Source organism: Eschrichtius robustus, chromosome 12, assembly GCF_028021215.1.
Source record: "Eschrichtius robustus isolate mEscRob2 chromosome 12, mEscRob2.pri, whole genome shotgun sequence".
In the NCBI taxonomy this organism is placed as follows: Eukaryota; Metazoa; Chordata; class Mammalia; order Artiodactyla; family Eschrichtiidae; genus Eschrichtius; species Eschrichtius robustus.
The window spans coordinates 48,625,938-48,636,959 of NC_090835.1; the positions used below are offsets into that span (position 1 = coordinate 48,625,938).

The window sequence follows — 11,022 nt, forward strand, 5'->3', positions numbered from 1 at the left end:
TTACTTAACAATACAACAATATTAGTTCATATTTGTGTGGCAGTTTATGGTTTTCAAGTACTATACCATTCAATCTTCAAGAAAAACCTCATAAGGGACTTCCCTGGTGACGCAGTGGTTAAGAATCCGCCTGCCAACGCAGGGGACACGGGTTCGATCCCTGGTCTGGGAACATCCCACACGCCACAGAGCAACTAAGCCCGTGCGCCACAACTACTGAGCCTGCACTCTACAGCCCATGTGCCTAGAGCCCCTGCTCCGCAACAAGAGAAGCCACTGCAATGAGAAGCCCACGCACTGCAACTAAGAGTAGCTCCCGCTCACCGCAACTAGGGAAAGCCCATGCGCAGCAACGAAGACCCAACACAGCCATAAATAAATAAATAAATAAGTAAGTAAATTTATTAAAAAAAAAAGAAAAACCTCATGAGGTACACAAAGCAGAAGCAGATATTATTTCCAATTTAAGCCAAAGAAACTGAGGATTTAAAAAATTAAATGATTTGGAAAAACTATTTCATTTCCCTTGTTGAGTACTTACTATATACTTAAAACTACTCTAGGTGTCATGGAGCATAAAAGTACAGAACAATCCCTGTGTAGTTAGCTTTTAACGCCACAGAACATCTCATGCAGCTGTGGATCCTTGGGATACCCTTTCTTCTCCCTGACCCTGGCCCTTGGAGAAGCCAATGCTGCTGGGGGGGTCATTCTACCTCTCATCCTGCAACAATGGTCAGAATGCAGGTTGGTACTATGTTCCTAGAAGGCTAAAGCCTTTTAAAGGATATTTCATTTGACCCAGAAATCACAATTGCATGATACTATTTTAAGGAAAGTGAGAAGTAAGCAAGCATTGTTTACAACAACAAAGAGGAAACAAAAATCATCCAATACTAGAGAACAGGTTAGATAAAGTATTCAACGGAACACTACATACATATTGAAAGCTACATTAATTCATATCTATAGACATCGAAAGAATTCTATGATAAATTTTTAATTGAAAAGAACAAGTATATGGTTACATTATTATGAAAATACAAAGATGTTTAAATGTGCACATATAGCAAGTGTCAATCTTAGAATGAGAGGACTATAATTTTTTTCTACTTACCTGGATTTTATAAGTTTTACAATAAGCATTACTTATTAATGAAGAAATCACAAACCTTTTTAAAAAATAAAAAACAAAAAACTTCAAGTTATTTCCCACTCTAACATGAATGTACAAGAAATATGAGAAGTGCATACCAGGAGTTCATCCATGCTAGTTTGACATTTCTCAAGGTTTATCCGTTTGATCGCCACTTTCTCCTTTTTAGGGGCACACGATGCTGCTTGGACCACAGCCGTTGCTCCACTCCCTAAAGATAAATATATAAATGAGTAAATATGTAGAGGGGTAGATAAAAACAAGACATTTTTAATTCCTACACAATTTAAACAAGAGAATAATTCTTAACTTATTCTTACACTCAACAACAAATGCAGAGAAACACTCTAAAAAGTAGGGTGTCAATAAAAGCAAAAGCCTTGACCATTTCACAGAATTGTCAATAAATATCAGCATGCGCACACACACACACACACACACACAAATAAAAGTTGCTAGAGTTCCAGAAGTTCTAGAATATGATGGTGTAGGCTCACATTTCCCTGCTCTTCTCCTCTAAATACAACTAAATACCTTAGAAATAATTCAACAATCATAAAGACAATCAGAAACAGACAATCTGAAAGGTGGAAAGCAGCAGATGGACTGGCTAGGACCCTCAGGGTGTGAGGAAAAGCACTACTGTAAGCTCCCTGGGTTTTTCCTTTACCTCGCACATATCCATTGAGTGGGCACCAGAACAGCCTGCTTCCTGGAACCAACAGGGATAGACAAACAGAAAAATGAGAAAAACCCTTTCTAGCCAAAGGACTATGAAAGGGGAAGCTCAGTAGCAGCCCAGAAGATAGATTTCCCAATCCCTATCCAGGACAATCCACCCAACCCACCACAGCATCAGCATCAGCAGGGTCTCCGCCCCACACCCAGACAGCAGCAGGCCAGATTCACCAAAGGGGCAACTAGGTCCCTGCCCCACACCTGGGGCAACATCCAGCCAATCTGCCCACAGCAGCAGCAGAGGGGGCGGAGAGCGGTGGAGGGGGGGGTGCGGGGAGGGGAACCAGACCCACACCCACCAGTCAGCCCATGTAACACCTGTAGAGATTAAATAGGAGTCCTGCTGCCCAGAAGAATAAAGCAGAAGATAACAGCACTGCCAGAGCTCTGAAAACTCAATGATCATAAGAATTACATAGCTCACAAAAGTAGGCCAGGACTTACACATTAAATCTAAGTAGAGTAACTGCCTACTAAAATAGAAATTTTAAATAGGATCAGGAGTCTCCTAACATCAATATCCTAAATGTCCATCACACAATTTAAAAAAAGAAAATCACATCGTCACACCAAGAACCAGGAAAAACACATTTGAATGAGAAAAGACAATCACACTGATACAAACACCAAAATGAATTACTAGTTGGAATTATCTGACAAGAATTTTAAAGCAGCCATCATAAAGGTGCTTCAACAAACAGTTAAGAATTATCTTAAAACAAAATAAAAAAATAGAAAAGCCTCAATAAGGAAACAGAAGTTACTAAAAAAAAAAAAAAGCACCAACTGGAAATTATACAACTAAAACATATAATTTCCAAAATATAAAACCTTCTGGAGAAGCTCAATAGAAAAATAGAGATAACCGGATAAATTCAGTGAACTTGAGGATAAGATCAACAATTTTACTCAATCTAAACAGCAGAGAGAAAACAGACTGAAAAAAAGAACAGAGCTTCAGGGAGAAGTGGAATAATAATAAAAGCTCTAAAATCTGTGTGGTAGGTAGAATAATACCCACCCCCCAAAGGTGATCACATCCTAATCCTTGAGACCTGTGAATGTTACCATAAATGGCAAAAAGACTTGGCACATGTTATTAAATTAAGGATGGAAATATGATCCTGGATTATCTGGGTGGGCCCAATTTAATTACAAGGGTCTTTATAAAAGAGAGGAAGGAGGGTCAGAGTCAGAGAAGATGAGACAATGAAAGCAGAGGTCAGAATAATGGAGCCATGAGCCAAGGGAGGAACCTTGAAAACATACTATGCGAAGTAAACCAATCACAAAAGACCACATATTGTATGACTGCATATATATGAAATGTCCATAGAACAGGCAAATCCATAGACACAGAAAACAGATGAGTAGTTACCAGGGACTGGGAGAAGAGTAGAATGGGAGGTTACTGCTTAATGGGTACAATTTATTTCTGGGGTGAGGAAAATGCTCTGGAATTAGACAATGATGATGGATGCAAAACACTGTGAATACACTAAAAAACCACTGAACTGTACACTTAAGAAATGGTTAGTTTTTAACACACTGTAAAGCAATTATACTCCAATAAAGATGTTAAAAAAAATGGTTAGTTTTGTTATGTGACATATCTTGATCTTTTTTAAAAAAGGGAATACTACATACTACAAACAACTTTAGCTCATAGTTCAACAATTTAGAAAAAAAGGAAGAAGCAGGAGCACTTTCCAACTCATTTCATGAAGCCAGTATTACCAACACCAAAACAAAACAAAGACATCGCAAGAAAAAAAAAAAAAAACCAAACTACAGACCAATACCTCTCATGCACTTATCTGCAAAATCCTTAACAAAACGTTAGCCAATTGAATCCAGCAATAGATAATACACCACAACCAGGTAGTATGTATTCCAGGTATGCAAGGCTAGTACAATTAAAAAAAAAAAAATCAATGTAATACACTGTATCAACAGGCTAAAGAAGAAAAATCATATGAGCATACCACTGACACAAAAACACTCTATAAAAATTCAACACCATTCATGATAAAAAAGCTCTCAGCAAACTAGGAATAGAGGGGAACTTCCTCAATCTCATAAAGAACATCTACAAAAAAAATCTACAGCTAACATCATACTGGTGAAAGACTGCCTTCCCTCTAAGATTGGGAAAAAGGCAAAGATGTTCATTCTTATCACTTTTATTCAACATAGCACTGGAAGTCCTAGACAACACAATAAAGCAAGAAAAAGAAATAAAAGGCATCCAGATTGGAAAAGAAGAAATAAAACTGTCCCTGTTTGTAGATGTCATGACCGTCTACATAACAAAAGCTTCTAAAACTAATAAAAGAGTTTAGCAAGGTTGCAAGATAAAAGATCAACACACAAAAACCAACTGCATTTCTATATACTAACAACAATCAAGTGGAAACCAAAATCTTAAAACACAATATCATTTACAATTGCTCCCCCCAAATGAAACATTTAGGTATAAATCCAATAAAACAGAAGTTCACTATTTTACATGTTTTGCATCCTCCATGCACCATCCCCCAGGTCCCCTCTTCCACTCTTCTGTCCTCTCCTACCTGGTTCTTTAACTGCCGTGTTAGTGTACATTACACACCAGAATGGATTAAAGTGCAAAACCATGACTGAGCTTTCTCCTGAAATCCTTCAAACTGGGTAATGTTATCTCTTGAGACAGAAAAGGAGCTGCCCAAAGGCATGAGGGGGACTAAAAAAAATTTCACAGTCTCTCTCCACTTTACTAGATCCTGAAATTTAAAAGAGTATGCAAAAATATGGATTTTATTCCTACCTGTGAGGAAAAAATAAATCAAATGAACCAAATCAACTGAAGATATTTTCCCCCAAAATTCTGACCAACCGTCACTATTACAGATACATATTCTAAAGATTTTAAGTATTTTTTAGTAAGGCTTTAACACCAACTAAAGAGCTAGTCCAGACTTCATTCTGAAAGATGACTAAGGCACTGTCACCTGAACCATGGAAAATACAGGACTTTACAATTTCGTAAACCTTCTTCTAAATAAGCCCTCTTGTCAGAGTCATACTGAAAATTAAAGCTCCTTTACAGAAACAGCTGTAAGAACAGTCATTATCATAAAAATCACGCTCTCTCTCCATACAAAGATGAAAATAAAGACACTGCCATATGCTCTGAGTAATTATTCAAGCAGCCTGATGGTTTTGCAATGAATCATCTCTCTCTCCTGTTCACTCTGGTGATCTCTATCTCAACGGATATTAACCCCATCCTTCTGGATGCTCCTGCCAAAGATCTTGGATACTTCTCACGTCCAATCCAATGGCATATCTCTAACTTCAAAATATGCTACACCAGCATCTGACTGCTTCTCACCACCTCCACTACTACCTCTCTCTCCTGGATAACCTCTCCTACCCTCATACCCTTACAAAACTATTCTCCACATAGCAGCCCAGGTTATCCTTTTACAACATAAAATCTTACGCAAAGCAAAAGCCAAGTACCACGATGACTTACCACGCTTCATACCATCTGATGGCCAGGACCACCCATCCCTGCCTACCACCTTACTCTCCTGATCTCCGCAACCGGTCTGCCTCTTCAACCTCCGAATCACTCTGCTCCAGCCACCCTTACCTCATTACTCCTTAGTCATATCAGTGTGCTCCTTCTTCAGGACCTCTGCTCCTGATGTTCCCTCTGCTTAGACCAAACTGCCTACAGATGACCACAATGTTCACTTCTCCACCTCCTTCAGGTCTTTCCTCAAATGTCACCTTCTCAGTGAGGCTTTCCTTGACCTCTTTAAAACTCACCTCTATCCCTAGCAGTTCACAACCCCTTTCCCTACTTTATATTTGTCCTTCATCACCACCACAAGGGATTTCTGTCTGTCTGCTTTGCTGCTGTATCTCTAGCATCCAAATAGTGTCTGACACACAAGAGGAGGTCAGTAAATATTTGTTGAATAGATTAATGAATCAAGTAGTGGCATGTATTTTCAAGAAAAAAAAATTTTGCTCATTTGGGGCAGAACAAACACAAAAAGAGCCCGGTCTTCACGGGCATTACCTCATTATTACTATCATGAGCGTTACCATTTATTGAGCACTTACTCTGTGCGCCAAGTACTATGCTGAGCACTCTCTTTACTTGCACTTTTTTTTCATCTAATTCTCACAATAGTCCCATGAGTTAGGTATTATTGATCTTACAAAGCAATGCAAGCAAAGGTAAGACTTAGGTCATAAATTACTAAGATGCAGAGTAGGGTCTAGAAACCAGAACTACATGACATTTCAACACCATACTCTTAATTGGTAGGCAACTGACTCTTTAAAGCTAACATTAACTGATTACTATGTGTCAGGTTAAATTATTTACTTGCAGTGTCTTATTTAACTATTTTAATTAAAATTTAAAAACCCGAGGCCAACATTTTTAGTTGCCTAGCCAACGTACAATTTTCCCTTCTTTAATAAGAGAACTTTTACCTATTTTGCTTTAAGTAATAACATGCTTGGATAAAAAGCTTCATTTCATTTGCAAATGGCCAAATGACACAGTTCTGTCCAATAAAATAGAAATGTATCAGTGAGTAAGGCTTCCAGGAAAGAAAGCCCTTTGAAAGGGAGCCAACTGAGTTGTCATGTGACTTTGTCTTTTAACCATATTCTTCTGGCCTGGAACACAAGCACAAGTCTAGGGGTGGAACAACTCTCTTGCAACTATGAGAACGCAAGTCACGTGCTAAATGGAGTGGAGTGAAAAACTAGGAGCCTGGGTGCCTAATGGCACCTAGGCTGCCACTCCAGTTTCCGTGTCATATAAAGGGAGCAAAAAAGTATTTTATTAAGCCACTATTATTTGTTTTCCATTACATGCAGCCAAATGCAATCCCTATTTGATACAACCCTATGAGGTTGTTGGCCCAATGCTGGCCTTATTGAAAATGTTATCAAAGCTAAGTCTTCCCATCAGGGGGAGAAAATACACTAACCATTAAGCATCACTCTATCAGTAGAACATAACGGCTTTCACATTTATGGAGGAGCTAGAGGTGGGATCCTGGAATCTGTATTTGGAAACCAATACTTTAGACATCAAATGTGTAGCTAGTGAACAACTAATGAAAATTTAAAAGGGGAGGGAAAGTAGAGAATAAAGCTAGTAGGCTGCCTTCACCACAGTATCAAAGGTAGGTGAATCACACCTTACGAAAAACGGATCTTAAAGAACAATTTTCTAAACCTAGGCTGAGGTAAACAGTAAATATTTATTGAGACTTCTAAAAATGCATAATAACACAGGACTTCCCTGGTGGCACAGTGGTTAAGAATCCGCCTGCCAATGCAGGGGACATGGGTTCGATCCCTGGTTCAGGAAGATCCCACATGCCGCAGAGCAACTAAGCCCATGCGCCACAACTACTGAGCCTGTGCTCTAGAGCCTGCGAGCCACAACTACTGGGCCTGTGCACCTACAGCCCGTGCTCTGCAACAAGAGAAGCCACTGCAATGAGAAGCCCACGCACTGCAAAGAAGAGTAGCCCCCGCTTGCCACAACTAGAGAAAACCCGCATGCAGCAATGAAGACCCAACGCAGCCAAAAAATAAATAAAACTTAAAACAAAAAACAAAACAAACAAAAACCAAAATGCATGATAACAAAAGCCACATGGCACAGCCCTTGACAGACTGGTTTCCCACTATGCCACTATATTGTATCGTGGGCAATACAACCGGTGGCAGGGCCTTACACAGCTATACTACCATGTCCAGCATAAATCCTTAAATCCATCTAAACCTGAATAAGATCTGGAAGTAAGAAAAAAAAAAAAAAGATGCAGTGATGTTCCAATAAACATTACAACAGATTCAAAATATTACAAGATTACAAGTGTTACAAGATTTCAAATCATGTAGTATTTTCACATTTTATGGCAGTACCAAAAATTAGGAAACAGAAAAAGAAGAAAAAAAGAAAGAGATAACAAAGAGATTGTATGGAGTAATGAATACGAGCTAAAAGCTTCCTGCAAACAATTACACTTAATCTGCACAACAGCCCCAAGGACATAGGTACCATTATTCCCATTTTACAGACAAAAAACTGACACTAAAACTAGTTATATAAATTGCCCCAGATCAGATAGGTAGTAAGAGCTAACGCCAGGATTTGAATCCAGGTCAGCCTAACCCCAAAGCCCATACTATTACAGTTGCTTCAACACACGTCAAATACAGTACAACGCCTGGTCAGAAATGCTAATGCAATAGTAGGGGTTAGGAAGGAGCTCAAAAACACTGAAAAGATAAATGATTAATAGTGAGACCAATACTACATCTTTTACAAGTAATCATACTTAAAGTTCAAAGCTTTGCCAAAGCATGCTTAAGATGATACAATTCTTTAAAAGGAAGTCCTTTGAATTCCCAACTTGTATGCTTTTATTATGTTCTAGGAACGGAATTTTCTTTTCTCTATAGGATTTTGCCAGAAAAAGAGAGAATAAAACCATGCGAGAAACTAACCCCAAATATAGTCCTAAGTAGCACACGTGAAAAAAAAATATAGTTCAAATAACTGTATGTGCTTTGACGAGAAAGGAGACAGCATTATACCATTTCCTTAAAATACAATCCTTTGGAAAGAGAAAATTCAAAAAGATTCCCCCAAGCCTTTTTTGCCAAGACGTCAATCATTTGTTTCCTGAAAAAAAATGAGTATAATCTGAAGAAATTACAAAGATTCATTTTGAAAACTACTTACAGCTTATTACAAAACACCGTATTCGAAACATTTTGGCATGGAAGCAAAGTTAGAATAAGCATGCACTGCTTTATTGAGCTTTGCTACTTGTACTAGGCTGCAGTTCAAGGAAAAACTTTTTTTCCTCCCTCTTGGGAAGACGGGGTGAGAGAGAGTGTGTAAGGAGTGGAGTGGAAGTACATTAGGAACTTTCAGGAACTTATTAATGAGAGAGAGAACATTAAAAAAAATGACAAAATAGGATACACAAAAGAGAATAAATCTAACTATATCTAAAAGGGTTATCTACAAAATATCTGCTCCAATCAGTTTTTTTTTCATTGTAAGGATATTTCCTTTAAAACGTGAGATTATGACCACCATCTTCCAGTTACTTCCAAAAAACCAATCAAATGCAGATGCAGAAATAAGGAACCTGGATTAGGCAACAGTTGGACGCCAGTACTGGCTCTGCCCATAACTAGCTCTGACTTTAGACAGGTCATTTTACCTTCCTATGTCTCATTGTCTTCATCTGTAAAACAAGATGGTTCACCTTACCTCACACCTTCCAGAAAACTTAACTCAAAAATATATCAGAGGACTAAATTTAAGAGCTAAACTATAACAGAAGAAAACATAGGAAAAAAATCTTTGTGATGTTGGGTTACTAAAGATTTCTCAGGACTTCCCTGGTGGTCCAGTGGTTAAGACTCCGCGCTTCCACTACAAGGGATGCGGGTTAGATCCCTGGTCGGGGACCTAAGATCCCGCAAGCCGTGGCATGCCCCCCCGCCCCCCAAAAAAAGACTGAGAGTAAATATTTGAAATCATATATCAGGTGAAGGACTCATATCCAGAATGAATACACACCCTCACACACATCTCTATAACTCAGTGAGAAGAAAACAACCCAACGGGCAACCCAAATGGGAAAAAGATTTGAATAGACATTTTACCAAAGAATAGATATGAAAAGCTAATAAATAAGCACATGAAAAGATACTCTCCATTATTAGTTATTACAGAAATGCAAAACAAAACCATGATCAAATACCACTTCACATCCACTAGGATGGCTATAATCAAAAAGACAGACAACAAATGCTGGCAAAAATGTAAAGAAATAGGGACCCTCATATATGGCTGACGGGAATGTAAAATGGTACAGTCACTTTGAAAAAGTTTGTCCATTTCTTAAAAAGTTAAACATAAATCTACCATATGACCCAGCAATTCCACTCAAGAAAAATGAAACATGGTCACATGAAGATTTGATGTAAATGCTCATAGCAACATTATTCCAAATAGGCAAAAAGCAGAAGAAACCCAATGTCCATCAAGTGGTGTCCAATAAAAATAATGTACTAATACAGGCTACAGCATGGATGAACCTCAAAAAACATTACACAAAGTAAAAGAAACCAAACACCAAAGATCACATATTATATGATCATATTTATATGAAATGTCCAGAAAAGACAAATCTATAGAGACAGAAAGTAGATCTGTGGTTGCCTTCGGCAGGGGGTGGGAACAGGGAGTGACTGCAAATGTACATGAGGCATCTTTCTGGAATGATGGAAATGTTCTAAAATTGGATTGTGGTGATGACTGAACAACTCTGTAAATTTACTAAAAAACTATAGTACTGTACACTTAAAACAGGTGGATTTTATGGTATATAAATTGCTTTTAAAAATGAAAAAATATTATGCTACGTGAATGAAGCCAAACAAAAAAGACTGCATATTACACGATCCCATTTATATGAAATGTCCAGAAAAGGCAAATCTATGGAGACAGAAAGTAGATTTGCAGTTGCCTGAAACTGGGGGTAGGAACAGGGATTAACTGTAAACAGGCACAAGGGATCTCACTGGGGTGATGAACATATTCTAAAACTGTATTATGCTGATTGGTGCACAACACAATAAATTTACCAAAAATCATTTAATTTTATATTTAAAAATGGGTGAATTTTATACTAAAAAATGGGTGAAATTATACCTCAGAGTAAAATTGTTCTTAAAAATAAGGTGGTCAAATCACATTGGAGTTAACTTTTTAGCCACGGACCACTTTGAGAGTAAGATGAAGACTAACCCTATCCCAGAGGCCTGAGCCTCCCTTCTGCTCACTCACAGACACCTTACTGGTCTGAGGACACCAAATTAACAAATTTCTAAAGCTCTAGAGCCTTGTGCCATCTTAATAGCAAGGGCATTAGGAACAACTACAACCCTCCTCTTCACCCTAGAAAGATGTACAACTTACCAGAAAGAAAATCAAAATTCCTTTTCTAAAATGACAAGGACCCCCTTTCCTTACTTTTTTAGACATCATTTTGGAATCTCCCACTTAATCCCTTTTTTCA

General features: G+C 38.2%; 1 protein-coding gene across 1 annotated transcript in view; it reads right to left on the reverse strand.

The window, feature by feature from the left end:
• Positions 1-11,022, reverse strand: part of OXSR1 (oxidative stress responsive kinase 1) — a 97,328-nt gene that overhangs the window by 84,345 nt on the left and 1,961 nt on the right. Inside the window, exon 2 of the mRNA XM_068558069.1 lies at positions 1,255-1,367. Within this exon, the coding sequence (XP_068414170.1) occupies positions 1,255-1,367 (113 nt within the window). The remainder of the gene's footprint in view (positions 1-1,254; positions 1,368-11,022) is intronic.